Source organism: Moschus berezovskii, chromosome 17 (genome assembly GCF_049115385.1).
Source record: "Moschus berezovskii isolate FMDL1 chromosome 17, NW_MosBer_1.0, whole genome shotgun sequence".
Lineage (NCBI taxonomy): Eukaryota > Metazoa > Chordata > Mammalia > Artiodactyla > Moschidae > Moschus > Moschus berezovskii.
Genome location: NC_142476.1, coordinates 4,244,409 through 4,258,804, shown reverse-complemented (window position 1 = coordinate 4,258,804; position 14,396 = coordinate 4,244,409). Strand labels below are relative to the sequence as shown.

The 14,396-nt window shown below is 39.7% G+C and overlaps 2 protein-coding genes across 11 annotated transcripts in view; both read right to left on the bottom strand.

Moving 5' to 3' along the window:
* ZC3H11A (zinc finger CCCH-type containing 11A) overlaps positions 1–12,180 on the bottom strand; it is a 46,340-nt gene extending 34,160 nt beyond the window's left edge. For 2 of the 10 annotated variants that reach the window (XR_016039517.1, XR_016039516.1), the window contains exons 1-2: positions 6,067–11,333; positions 4,693–4,752 (exon numbers count right to left, since the gene is read on the bottom strand). The gene's annotated coding sequence lies outside the window, so the exon portion shown is untranslated. Of the gene's footprint in view, positions 1–4,692; positions 5,149–6,066; positions 11,414–11,476; positions 11,539–12,023 lie in introns of those variants that run through there. The other 8 variants (XR_016039518.1, XR_016039515.1, XM_055420095.2 and 5 more) reach the window with 7 other exon arrangements.
* On the bottom strand, positions 5,382–5,629 carry LOC148775039 (uncharacterized). The gene has a single exon (XM_088845103.1). It carries the CDS (start codon positions 5,627–5,629, stop codon positions 5,531–5,533), a length of 99 nt encoding a protein of 32 aa, XP_088701229.1. The 3' UTR covers positions 5,382–5,530.
* Positions 12,181–14,396: the final 2,216 nt, after the last annotated feature.

Below are 14,396 nucleotides of genomic sequence, written 5' to 3'. Positions count from 1 at the left end.
ACTGCACACAAGGAGCAAAAGAAGTCCTCAGGGCTCATCCCTGAAACAGTGTTCATGTAGAAGGACCGACACTCCCTCTCCCGCTTAGTCCTTGCCATGCCAAAGTCCTCACACTAAAGGGCTCAGGAAAGCAAGCTTCTACAGAAGGAAAAATACATGACAGGAGCACATGTCAGAATCCGGAAGGGGTTTCTACAGACTCCTACCATCAGAGGATAAGGTTTCAGAAACACGGATCTAGGAACTTCCCTTGTGGTCCAGTGGTTAAGACTCACAATTCCACCACCTGGAGTGTGGAGTTGGTCCCTGGTTGGGGAAGTTCCGCATACCAAGAGGTTTTGGCCAAAACAAAACAAAAAGATCCTAAAAAGAGAAACATTGATCTACAACTTGAAATTAGATGAATCAAATTCATTCACATTTTCCGCTAACAATTCCTAACCAAGAATAGCAGGCCATGGTAAAACCAGCCTTTAACTTAGCAACCTAGGTTAGAAGAGTTATGTTACTAAACACACATGAAACCTTCAAAATTTAAATATCCTATGACTTTCAATTCCATTTCCAGAATTTATCCTAAGATTAATATTCAACAGTGGAAACAGTGACAGACTTTATTTTGGGGGGCTCTAAAATCACCGCAGATGGTGACTGCAGCCATGAAATTAAAAGACACTTGCTCCTTGGAAGGAAAGTTATGATCAACATCCGTTCTGTCGCTCAGTCGTGTCCGACTCTTTGCTACCCCGTGGACTGTAGCCTACCAGGCTTCTCTGTCCATGGGATTCTCCAGGCAAGAATACTGGAGTGGGTTACCGTTTCCTTGTCCAGGGGATCTTCCCGACCCAGGGATTGAATCCGGGTCTCCCGCATTGGAGGCAGACGCTTTAACCTCTGAGCCACCACGGAAGCCCATCATAGACAGCATATTAAAAAGCAGAGACATTTACTTTGCCAACAAAGGTCCGTCTAGTCCAAGCTATAGTTTTTCCAGTAGTCATGTTTGGATGTGAGAGTTGGACTATAAAGAAAGCTGAGCACCAAAGAATCGATGCTTTTGAACTGTGGTGTTGGAGAAGACTTGCGAGTCCCTTGGACTGCAAGGAGATCCAACCAGTCCATCCTAAAGGAAATCAATCCTGAAAATTCATTGGAAGGACTAATGCTGAAGCTGAAACTCCAATACTTTGGCACCTGATGTGAAGAACAGAGTCATTTCAAAAGACTCTGATGCTGGGAAAGATTGAAGGCGGGAAGAGAAGGGGACAACAGAGGATGAAATGGTTGGATGGCATCACTGACTCAATGGACATAACTCTGAGTAAGCTCCGGGAGTTGGTGATGGACAGGGAGGCCTGGCGTGCTGCAGTCGCAAAGAGTCAGACACGACTGAGCGACTGAACTGAACTAATATTCAACAAATATGCAAAAGAATAGTGCATAAGAAAGTTCATCACCATCTTCTAACAATGAAAAAACACCTAGAAACCTAAATGTTCAAAAACTGATGCTTCTATAAGCCAAGGAATGACAAGGATTGCCAGCAAACACCAGAAGCTAGAAGCAGCAAGGAAGGATCATTTTCCTACAGGTTTCAAGGAGATCATGACCCTGTCAACACCTTTTCAGATTTCAAACCTCCAAAACTGCGAATAATAAACTTTTGTTGCTTTAAGACACCCAAGTATGTGGTACGTTGTTATAGAAGCCCTAGGAAACTAATATACATTAATAGAGTCAACTGATCTTTGCCAAAGAAGCAAGGCAATTTCAAAGGAGAAAGGACAGTCTTTTCAATATACAATGCTGGAAGAAGAGGATACCTGCATGCAAAACAATGTATCTAGACAGAGACCTTACACTTGTCACAGAAATTAAAATGGATCACAAATGCAAAATTATAAAACTCCTAGAGAATAAAACAAGGGAAAATCCAAGTGATTCTGGGTGTGGTGACAGCTTTTTAGACATAACACAAAATGTACAATCCATTAAAGAAACCATTGATAAGTTGGAGTTAATTAAAATTAAAAACTTCCACTTCTCAAAAGTACTATTAAGCGAATGAAAAGCCAAGTTACAAACTGGGAGAAAATTTCTGCAAAACACATAACTGATAAAGGACTGGTATCCAAAATATACAAAGAACCCTTAAAATGCAACAATAAGAAAAACAAACCAGGGACTTCCCCAGTGGTCCAGTGGTTAAGACTCCACACTTCCAATGCAGGGTACACGGGTTTGATCCCTGGTGGGAAACTAAGATCCCATATGCCATGGGGCACAGCCAAAAAAATAAACTTAAAGAAAAACTAATTTAAAAATGCGCAAAAGATCTAAACAGACACCTCACCAAAGAAAATATACAGATGACAAACAAGCATATGAAAAACACTCAGTATCACTGGGAGTTGCAAATTCCTTTTAGAATGGCTGACAAAAATCCAAAAACTGACCCCACCAAGTGCTGGTGAGGATGTGGTAGCAGGAAGAAATCTAGAAAAAAATAGATCAAATGTTAGGAGTAGTTACAGTCATGGTAGTAAGATTACAGGTGGCTATTTATTATTTTATGTTGAGAATAACACTACATTTTCTAATATGATGAAACACAGATATAACAGAAAATTCAAGTCTACCCTAACCTGACCATTGTTGATATACTACAGAATAGAACAAGGATTGGGTCTTTAATACTACTTCACCAGTGCACTACCAACATTCCTCTGACCACAAAGAGAATGCATTCCACCATCTAGGGTACACCAGAAGGTAACTTTAAAAATCAGAGGGAGAGAGGGATTTCCCTAGTGGTTCAGTGACTAGGATTTGGTACTTTCATGGCCTGAGTTCAATCCCTGGTTGGGGAACTGAGATTCCATAAGCAGAACGGCCAAAGAAAAGAAAGAAAATTTAGAGACAGGAAAAATTAGGAGTTTGAGATTAACATATACAGACTACTACATATAAAATCACTATCATCATATGTGACATGGTAACACATTACAAGTAAATCACTCAAGGGAAAAAAAAAGTCTGTCTGTACTACCATGCAATACTGTTTCAGAGTTCAGTGCGTGCAATAAGGGAAAAAAGTATATAGAAAGATGAAGCAAAAATTCAGTATCTGTAGATTATATTCTTGCAAACTATAAAATCTAACAATCAATTGAATAAATTTAAAATAATAACCTATTTTTTAAAATCAGTAAATTTCTTATGTTCCAACAACAATCATTCAGACGATATCAAGAGTCCTAGTCACAATAAAACTAAAATATATAGGAAGAAAACAAAGAAATATAAAAGACCCCATCAAATTAGAAACAAAACCAACACTATCAAACTACTAAGGCATAAGAAGACCTGGATAATGGAGAGATAATGGAGTAGAGGCTTAAAGAAGTTTACTTTTCCCCTAAATACTGTAAGTAGACTGAATGCAATTCCATTCAAAATCTTAATGATACTTTATTAATGGAACCTGATAGACTGCAAAATTACTTAGAGTAACTAAGAAAGTCTTAAGAAGAATGAGAGGGCCGTGAGCTTCCTGTAATTAAAACAGGTGTGAAATATAATATTTAAATGTAATATTGGCAAATGAATGAGTACAAGATAAACAATTCAGGCAATTTCTGGAAAAAGTGGCATTTGAAACTAACGGAAAAAAAAAATTAGCCATCCATTTGAAAAAAATAAATTCTATATCACACAAAAAGGTTCTGGGAGAACAAAAGCAAGGATGACAAAGATGCTTTAACTCGCGAAAAGCACTATATAAGAAAGATTCTAAATTCATAACTATGCTGAGCTAAAAAGCATTTTTGACAATGCTTAAGGGGAGGAAGACAGGCAATGTCATGTAACTATAATCCTTAGATTACATTTTAATATAAAATATATAAACACTTAAGTACTGGGAAGAAATGCATGGTATTTTTTTTTAATAAGCTCAGGATGAAAAAAACCTGCTCTAAACATGTTGCCAGTTACAAACCAAGACAAAACTCATAGACAGGACTACATAAAATGAAAACCATTCATATAGCAAAAGATCAGCAACATGGCCAAGGATTAATACCTTCACTAAAAGGGATGTTTTAAGAATTTTTAAAAATCAAAAAGACTTCATTAATACAGTAAATTGGTGTAACCTCCTTAGAGAATTATAACAATTCTACAAATTCACATTTAAAAACTGGTTCAAAGAAATAGTTCACGTGTGTGCGTGTATGTAGCTGTTTTAGATAAGGGGCTATTTTTGTTTTCAATGGCAAAAACCCACATGTCCACCAATGAAGGATATATTAAATCACTGCATACCCATTTGTATAAAGCAACAAACACAACCATTAAGAAGAGCTGAGGCAAAGCTGAGTATGGACGTGGAACTATGCCATGGTAAACTGTTAATGGTGGTTTTCTCTGAGGAGGCAGAATTACAGGAAGAATCCACTTTGTCTATATTGTGTTTACTTTTATTATAAGTACGTATTATCAAGAAAAAAAGAAGCGGTAGCGATATTTCTATCAAAAAAACCCAAAAACTTGTAAACAATTACAAGAAAAAAATAATGTGCTGACAATTATCTTTTCGATTTCTGATTCAGGAAAATTATGCCCTAAATTACAAAAATGTTTATCCCTTTAATGATTAAAACAAACAAACAAACCCATTTCCACACTTACATTAGCTGGTTGATCTCAACAGGAATGTCTGTGTCTTCACTGAGTTCCAATTTATTACGCCTGTAGGTCGAACCAACACTCAATCCATGAATTAATAATAATGAGGCAGAAAGAATTTTCCTCCTCACATTGCCAAGGAAACCTCTCAGCCACAATTCAAACACAGGATGTGTTTTTAAAATATCTCTCAACTACTGAGAGTTTAAGTCCGTTCAAATAACCTTTGTCAAACTGGAGACAGCTAGGGTTAGTTATCTCCTCAAAAACAAAAAAACAACAAAAAAAGAGTTCATATAAAGATGAACTTGAGAATCAAAGGATTATTAAAAAGAAAAAAAGATCAATCTTCCATAGCCGAACAATTAATTTAAAAAGAAAAAAGAAAAAATTAAAAAAAAAACAAAAACACACCAAAATTCAATAAGATCCAATTTCTGGTCTTCAAGATTTCTTCACCTATTAAGAAAAAAACAGAAACCTTCCCCCATCTTTATTATCTGTATAATAAAAACATACTTGTATGTAAAAATATAGTGTTTTATGTATAATATACATATACATATATACTAACTGGCTTATAAACACACACACGTACACAAATGTGTAGAAATAAAACATCTGGGTAAGTTTTCCCTTTTAAAATACACTACAAAAGCCTTTAAATTTGGGTCATTATAAAAATAGTGAATTTCCTCTTATACCAAAGTATCATGAAGTATTTTAATGTTACACTAAATTTTGCCCAGCCCACAAAATAAAAATGAAGGGAAACCCTTACACATATATTGATGTGTATAATATGGATGGATGTATATTGTCACATCATCTTTTATCATCTTCAGGGAGTGTTTAACCAAAAAAGATAGAAATGTACAGTTACAGAGTAACTACAGAGTGGTGCAGCAAGCTGTAGAAGGCAGAGCAGCATTATAGCCATCCTGAACTGGCACTGTCAGAATACAGAAAGTTTCTATCTAAGGGAAGACTTTTTTCTTCTTTTATAACACCAGTGTCACTGGCATGACATTCAATGGTGGCCCTGCAAAGGCTTATGCAATCTAGTTCCAAATTCTTTACTAGTGATGGCTACAGCTAAAGACTTTGTAATTATCCATTTACTCCATTTAGTAAAAGGGTAAACTTTTAGAGTTGAAATTTCATTTCACAATGGTCCATTTACCATTTAAGAATTTCAAAAAAACAAAAATGAAGAGCGATTTTGATACATAGAAATGAGTTCTAAATTTTGAAACCAGCCCAGTAACAAAGCAATTTTGATTCTCATTTAATAAATACTACATAATTTCTAGGCTAAATCTTGCCAAATACTATCCAAGACAAAACTAAAATCAAAACTTTAAAAAAAGTGGACACCTTTTACTCACACTTAATACTAGTCAATTTTCCAGGAAATTTTTGGGCAGGGAATATCCCCAAATCTAAAATGAAAAAAAGGAAAAATTGGGATCTTACATTAGTTATTCGGTCTGAAACTTTTACTAAAAGTCATCATTTCTGGCCTCCCACTCGATCACAAAAACATACTCTCAGAGTGGAAAGGGACAAGATCAACTGAGATCAATTTTCATTTTACCAGTGAGGCAACGATTCCTAACACATGAAATGATTCCTAACACATGACTGCTTCTTTTGAAGTAAGAACTAAGGCCAAAATAATCTCACAGTTAAGAATACAGTATTATGGATCATTCAGTGTAATTTTTAAGAAGACATTTACGATCACTTAAATTCAGAGAACATTCTTTGGGAAACGGATTCTGGTTTTGTCACAGTATGCTTAGGGGCTTTCGTTTCTATTCCCATTTAATCTTCTCCAATTCTGTAAATTTTTTGTCACTTACCCATAAATTATATAAAAGTAGCTATATAATCTTTTATTGTTTTTACAATAAAAGTTAAATAGGGCAATTCAAATCAAAGACTAAAAGTATTTTTTCCTAATTTTCTAATGTTTCTGTTTTATATAGATCCAATCTTAAATATAAAGGGCGACTCTATCACACTTATTAAGTTGAAATTATAAAATTGACCAGTATGAGGAGGCAATTAGAAATTCCCAAGTATAAAACAATTTTGTGAACTTTTGTTTTTGCCAAGCTTAAGTATGAATCAGGGTTTTTAAAGAAATAAAAAAATAGTGGTGGGGGGGAGGGGAGATATAGCAGTTTAGTATGAAAGTAAAGTCACCCAGCTCTATCTGACTTTGTGAACCCATGGACTATACAGTCCTGCCTTTTCTCTATTTTATTGGTTTCAGAGCAATCAACCTTCCCAAGTTGAGAGAAATTTTAACTTCAAACCAATTACTAGTTCAATATCACCAGCCAGAAATAGCCTAAGGCCTTTCAATGCTGCACTATACTTTTCTAATTAAAAAATCTCTTTTCTCGTCTCAATTGGTACAAACAAAATTTTAGGTGATAGCTATACTGAATTACTACTATGAAATCTTTAATCTTCACTTTGTCGATATTGTATTACCTCTGAGGAATTTTCAGCCCTTTCTGTGTTTTCAGGTTTCCCCAGATAGTGCATAAAGAATAATTAGTATAACTACATATAACAATTATAGCAATCAGGATACACTAACATAGCAATAAGTTGACCATTTTAAAATGGAGAAAAGAAAAAGAAATTAAGATAATATTTCTTTTTCATTGCTTTGAATAACTTCATTCTCAGGATCCCAGCTTAGAACCAATGCAGAATAATCATAGTTAACATTTTTCAAGTTCATTTTCAGAAACATCAGCTGTTCTATATTATCAAAGTCCAGGCTCATGATCTGCTTTGGATGAAAGTGGCTATTTGCAGTAAAGACACATTCAGATTGCCAACTACACATGGGGCAGCTCAGATACTGAACGGCAACTTGGGTCAAAGCTGGCCATACGTTCACCTTCTTCTGCCAATAAAACAAAGGGTCATCACCCCCTGAGATCTCTGAATACTTCTCTCTGAAGTATTCATCCACCACTGCCATAGCAGAAGGAAACATGAAGCTCTTGCCTCCAATGGCAACATTATCTGCTGCTGAACTATTCACAGATCCTGAAACGGAGGTGCCTTCTCTTATAGATGAGGTAAATGAATCAGTTCCTACTATAGCTGAGGGGCCAGAAGCTTCTGAAGTTGCAATATGGCAGACCTCTGGTGAAGATTCCATATAGTTACAAACTTCTTCTGCAAGGATCTGCTTATAAGTTTCCAAATCAGCACCTTGAGGAAAAAAGTCTCCCAAACTGTTTTTAAAGCAAGGATCTAACAAAGTAGCCAAGATACAGGGCTTGGATTTGAGCATGGCACTTAGTAGGGTGTCAGTTTCAAGTTTTAGAGATAAACTGTCTACCAGATTGAGGGCCTGAGTAATACCTTTAACTTGAAAATCTTCTCTGAGTTTCTGCAGGGAAAGGAGTAGATGATGGATGAGGGGTAGCACCTGATTCAACCCTATGGTCTTCACACTCACTTTCTGGGTGGCCTCCTCAAATGGTTTAAGAATATCACAAACATATGTCATCAGAGTCCACTGAAGGGAGGTGAGCACAACTCCACTGGCTCTACCAAGACTATGGTGAACTGAGTAGCAATTCTCCAAGAGCCATTTTAACATATAAAAAGTAGAAATCCAATGGCCAGCTTCATCTTGTTTCAAATTTTTCCATGGAAGTTGGTGATCATTTTGGAACTCTTGCAGTATCTGACGGGCCTTGACTGAATGATTAAAATGATGACAGGTTTTCCTGGCAGCCACTAACATGTTCTCAATGCTTTTGTGCTCACAGAAAAAGTCCTGAATGACGATATTTAAACAACGCAGGAAGCATGGCACGTGGGTAAAACCTCCATCTTTGACTGCATGTACTACATTAGAGGAACTGTCAGAAACAATGAAGCTAGGGATGAGGAAATTAGGAGAAAGCCACAGACCAATTTGGTCATTTAATTCTTGTAAAATGTTGGTTATTAAACAGTTTTTGGCTAAACCTGTTACACAAAGAACTGCCCACCTTCTAAAGTTGGGAATCCTGCCATTACTGAAAGAAGGTGTAGTTTCCAAAGAGACCCAGTGTACGGTCACAATGAAATAGTCAGTGGATGGGTCATGGGTCCATATGTCCACAGTCAGGTGGATCTTTTGGGTCTGAACGTTCTCCAAAGTTAAGAAAATTTTTTCTCTGACCGAATCATATAATCGAGGTACAGCCTTAGTGAAAAAGAAAGTTTCAGATGGTAACCTATAGTCAGGGGCCACAATCTGCAGGAACCTCTGAAAGGCTGGGGTTGAGAAATAGTTGTAAGGATGCATATCTTCCACAATCATCTGAATAATTGCCTGACTTATTTGACTTGAGGTTGAATTTTCACAGTATGCTGTTTCTTGCTCTTGTGCATGTATTGGAGTGTCTTGTTCTGCAACAGGAGTAGGACTCTCAGATCTTCTATTTTCAGCCTCTAATACAGGAGGTTCATCTGAATCAGAGTCACTAAGGTGCTCAGCTGCTATATCTTGGCCACCTGCAGACTTCTCTCCACGCAAAGTGTCACTCAAGAGATCATTTCTCTCAGTTTCAGCTTCATCTAATTCATTTCCAACTGCACCATTGTCTTTGTTGGCAACTGCCCAATGGATGGGATGAGTGGCCTGCAGGTGTCGTTGAAGTGTTGAAGTTCCTAGGTGAGAACCTGGCCTACCCCGGCTCACACTTCGTTTACATATATTACACACAGCTCTTGAGATGTGCTGAGGATCAGTATAGAAAAAATTCCAAACTGCAGATGTCTTGGCTCTTGTTCCAGGAATTAAGGCATGCTTGACAATGTTACTTTTAATGAGAAATCTCCCTCTTTGTGCCCTCAGGGCATCAGATACTGATTTATCACGTTTCTTACCCATTCCATTATCTAATGGATCAGCAGGGATATATTCAAAGCTTCCACTGCTTCCAGCAGAAGAGGGAGATAAAGGTGCATCCAAAGTAAAATCCTCCTCCCCACTTGTAACTCCAAATTTGTTGGCCCTTGTCCAGTGAGGTGAATGCCTTGCCTGCAGATGTCGTTGAAGAGTTGATGTCCCGAGATGGCTACCTGGTTTACCCCTACTAACACTTTTTTCACAGAGGTTACAAATAGCCCTCCAGGTATACTGCGGGTCCACATGAAAGAAGTGCCACACAATGGAGGTCTTGGCTCTGGTACTAGGTAAATAGATCTGTTTTTCTATATTGCTTTCAAAAAGACTTTCTTCATCCTGCTCAGGGGCACTAGAAGCTAACAAAGTAGGGGCATCTGCAACTGGCCTCCCAGATACCAAATCCTTACTAAACTTTTTCGCAAGGATCAGTTTCTTTCGTCGCCTTTTCCCCTTACTTCGCAAACCCTTCTTTCTTTTCTTTTTAGTGGGCAATTCTGCCTCTTTATCCATTCCTTCTGCTACCATCTTTCCCTCTACCACATCTTCTTCATCTGTATTAGAAGTAATAGGAACACACCCCAGAATCCCAGCACCACTAAAAGTGTTACACCGTCTACCAGGAGAAAGTGAGGAAACTGGTACACTTAAGGTACATACACTCATCCTTTTTAAGTCTCCAAAATTCGTACCAGAATCTGTTAGTGAGTTTACTCCTCAAACATATACACAGCTGTTCCTCTCTACTTGCATTACCTTTTCTCCAATTTCTATGGGGAGTCAAATTCCCTTTGGACCAATGACTTCCAAGCCAGGTTATTTTTGGAGGAAAAATGACAGCAATGGAGAACATTCCCAAACTTTTTCATAGAGGGCTTTAAGATCCCTTCCAACTTTCTGAGCTCTGAATTCAAATAGTCCAATTTATTCATGTTTATAGAAAAAGAACTGAAGCCCACTTTCCCAGTGTAATAAAGTTGAAGAGTAGCAGCTAGAAACCAGGTCTTTTAAATCTCAGGTCCATGTTCTCTTTCATCAAAAACTAAACCTGCTTGAAATGTCTTCAGCTTTTAAAATATGTATTTTTTAATGCTGCCTCATGATAGCAACATCAATTTCCTCTAATTCTAAATGAAGTTAATTATTTCCCGTAAATTTCATTTAAACAAAAACAGTGCATCATTCAACATTCACCACTTAGGACTGCAATTTGGCAATATAACTCAAAACGTCAATTCTGGAAAGTTAAATCAGTCTCCACATACTGGTCATTAACAGCAAAATGCTATTTGAGCCCTTTCAACTCTAAAACAGTAACAGTAACACAATTCTTTCAAAAATATGGGCAGGAAAAAAAAAAAGGCTTTGAGAGTAAAACTTTAAAATTTTACTCACAAGCGATTTTTCAATTTACTTTTCGTATCAAGAGTTAATCCATGCTTGGTTTTCAGACATGTTTAGACTGGAGAAGCTGTACAGCCTATAAATGAGTAACTCCTAGGCTGGACTCTATATAAGCAGCAAAAAATGAAATACTAGGTTTAAACCATTCTCATGCCTTCTTGGTTGATCCCTCCCCTTCCCCCAGTACCTACACACATTTACCCTAAAAAACATCGCTATCACTAGTTCAGCCTCCTTCTCAAGGTCCAGAACCAAGGGCTGGAAGATGTCAACAATATGAGCCTTCCCCATAGGAATCCGCACCGATTATGGGAGTTTAGGGGGTGTTCTTCATTACGGTTTCATCAATCCCACAAGGAGAACGGAAGTGTCCCTGTTGTTCTTGATTCCGATGCTGAGGGCTGGGGGTGGGAAGTGTAATTAAGGTACGGAAGGGGTGTAGGATACCGGAATAAGGTCGGTGGCTTTCTGTGTGTGGAGTTTGAGAAAATCTCCCGAGTAGTGGGGCCCTAGAGAGGAATGAGAGTAGGTAAAATCAGCTCCTAGCACTCAATCGGATTTACGCGGCAGGGGTCCGCTAAACTAGGGAAACTCTCGCCCCCGAAGAAACCAATTTAGAGTCAGCGCTCCTCGGGAGGCAGGGTAGCAAGCCGGAGTCCGGGGGCTGCTCCGGGATCCCAGTTTCGCCAGCACCGGATGTGGGGGAGGGGAAGCAGGCTGGGCAGGGAGCAGGCGCCGTGGGGGCGGGGAGCGAGGCGGCGGGGTGGGGGCAGGGCGGGCGGGGGCTGGAAGCGCGGAGCTGGGGCGCCCAGCCCGCCCCGGCCGCTGGGAGGTGGAGGAGGGGGTCGTTACCGCAAGACCCAAGGACCCGCTCTGACTTTCCGGGCTAGGCCGCGACCCAGGGGCGAGGGGAGGCCGCGGCCACTCCCCTCGCCCTCTCCCCCACCTCCCCGGCCCCAAGCCACCCGGGAAGCAAAAAAACGGGTTTAGTTACCAGAGAACAGAAACTTTACCGAACCGTCGACACTATCCCCGACTCCCGCTTGCTGCCACGTCTCTCTTCTTTCTTAGCCGCTGCCGCCCGCCGTCTTCTCAGCAGCAACACCAGCAGATATCCAAGACTGCCAGAGTCAAAGATGGCGCCCGGCTACAGGCTCAGCTCTAAGACCCTGCCAGTGAAAGTGCCAGCACGACGCAAGCCGCAAGGATTCTGGGAGATGTAGTTTCCTCTATGAGGCGATGCTTAAGATGGCTTCCCCGTGTGGCAGGGTCACGTGAGACGGGAGGCGCTAAGCCGCAGCCTCCCTTCTCTTTTAGAAGTTTTAGAAAGTTACAGATTTCGTGACACTGTATTTTATTAAAAACAGATTTTTAAAATCAAATTGACATAATAAGCGAGAAAGCCGCGGGAGTTTTCTCTAACCCGACAGTTCAGTTCAGTCGCTCAGTCGGGTCCGACTCCGCGACCCCATGAACCACAGCACGCCAGGCCTCCCTGTTCATCACCAACTCCCGGAGTTCACTCAAATTCGTGTCCATCGAGTCGGTGATGCCATCCAGCCATCTCATTCTCCGTCGTCCCCTTCTCCTCCCGCCCACAACCTTTCCCAGCATCAGACTCTTTTTCCAGTGAGTCAACTCGTTGCATGAGGTGGCCAAAGTATTGGAGTTTCAGCTTTAGCATCAGTCCTTCCAATGAACACCCAGGATTATAACCCGACAGTAGGCAGTTTATTCTCACCAGTATGTTTGCTTAATGAATAAATCCAAATCCTGTGTAAATTTGATTTAGAAATAAACAATTTTTTCCTTGCGATGTTGAAGAATTTGTGCGTTTATTTTTATTTGCAGAAGTGAAACATGTTTGAAGGGAGTTTCTTTTATTTATTAAAACATTTTCGTATTGGAAAAAAACAATTCATGCTCATTAGAAAGTTGAGGGTTAAGATGTCAAAAGGAAATACATCAGTTGCTTACCCACTTAATTATTAATATTAGCCTGTATTTTCCCACTGGATTATCTTTACCTTTTTTCTTATATTATAAAGGTATAATTTAAGTGATTTTTTTTAAGGTAATAATAGGGAAATATTAAAGTACAAAGTTTAAATCTCCATTAATATCATTCCTGAGAATCTCTCATTAATTTATCCTGTATTCTAACTTTTTTATATGCAAATACACTTGAATATATTACACTAATATAGTAGGAACCCTAGATCCCCCTAGGGTTATAGGCTCAACAGAACTTGCTTGCTGCTGCTGTTAAGTCACTTCAGTCGTGTCCGACTCTGTGTGACCCCATAGACGGCAGCCCACTAGGCTGCCCCATCCCTGGGATTCTCCAGGCAAGAACACTGGAGTGGGTTGCCATTTCCTTCTCCAATGCATGAAAGTGAAAAGTGAAAGTGAAGTCGCTCAGTCGTGTCCTACTCTTAGGGACCCCATGGACTGTAGCCTACCAGGCTCCTCCATCCATGGGATTTTCCAGGCAAGAGTACTGGAGTGGGGTGCCATTGCCTTCTCCGAGAACTTGCTTAGGATAACATTTTACTGAACTTGGATAAACGATACAGCCCTGCTACTAAGAAAGGATACCCTTTGATGGTAAGCAGTTGGGACTCCAGGCACCTTTTATTTCCTCTTGGTCTTGTTCCTTCATCTACCAGCTTAATGAGAGAGTCCCAGCCAGTCCAGGACTGGGCATGAATCAGGACAGAAGAGTGTTGAGTCTCTTCACACTTGGACGTTTATCTGCTTTCAAAGTGAGAAGCCACAACATTAGAATCCCAGCCCCAATCACTCCCTTACATGACAATGCTCTGATTGCCATGTCAACCAGCCCTACGAGCAGGTTCTTGGTAACTGTTTGTGCCTCAACACCTAGGATTTTTCAGTTTAATAGAAGGCTTTCTAAACAGATGAAGGGTTCTCCAGACTAGGGCTTTCAAGATGCATCTTGGTCTGATTAGTGTGTTATATACAGTGTTAAAAAAGAAGCAGGAGCCCCCGAATGGGGTCACTTATGCTAAGCACCACTGAGACCTAATGCCTAAAGTAGTTTTGGCCTCTCCCAGGAGTGAGACATTTTAAACCAATCAGTCTGAAATGTCCTGGTTTGCACTAGTGAGGCAATCTGCCTACTAAGATTCCACCCACCTTTCAAAGAAAAGGTTCCGTTCAGTTCAGTTCAGTTCAGTCGCTCAGTCGTGTCCGACTCTTTGCGACCCCATGAATCACAGCACGCCAGGCCTCCCTGTCCATCACCAACTCCCGGAGTTCACTCAAACTCATGTCCATCGAGTTGGTGATGCCATCCATCCATCTCATGCTCTGTCGTCCCCGTCTCCTCCCACCCCCAATCCCT

Coding starts and splice junctions, on each gene's coding strand:
- LOC148775039 (XM_088845103.1), bottom strand. CDS start 5,629: ATGGCTATAATGCTGCTCTGCCTTCTACAGCTTGCTGCACCACTCTGT.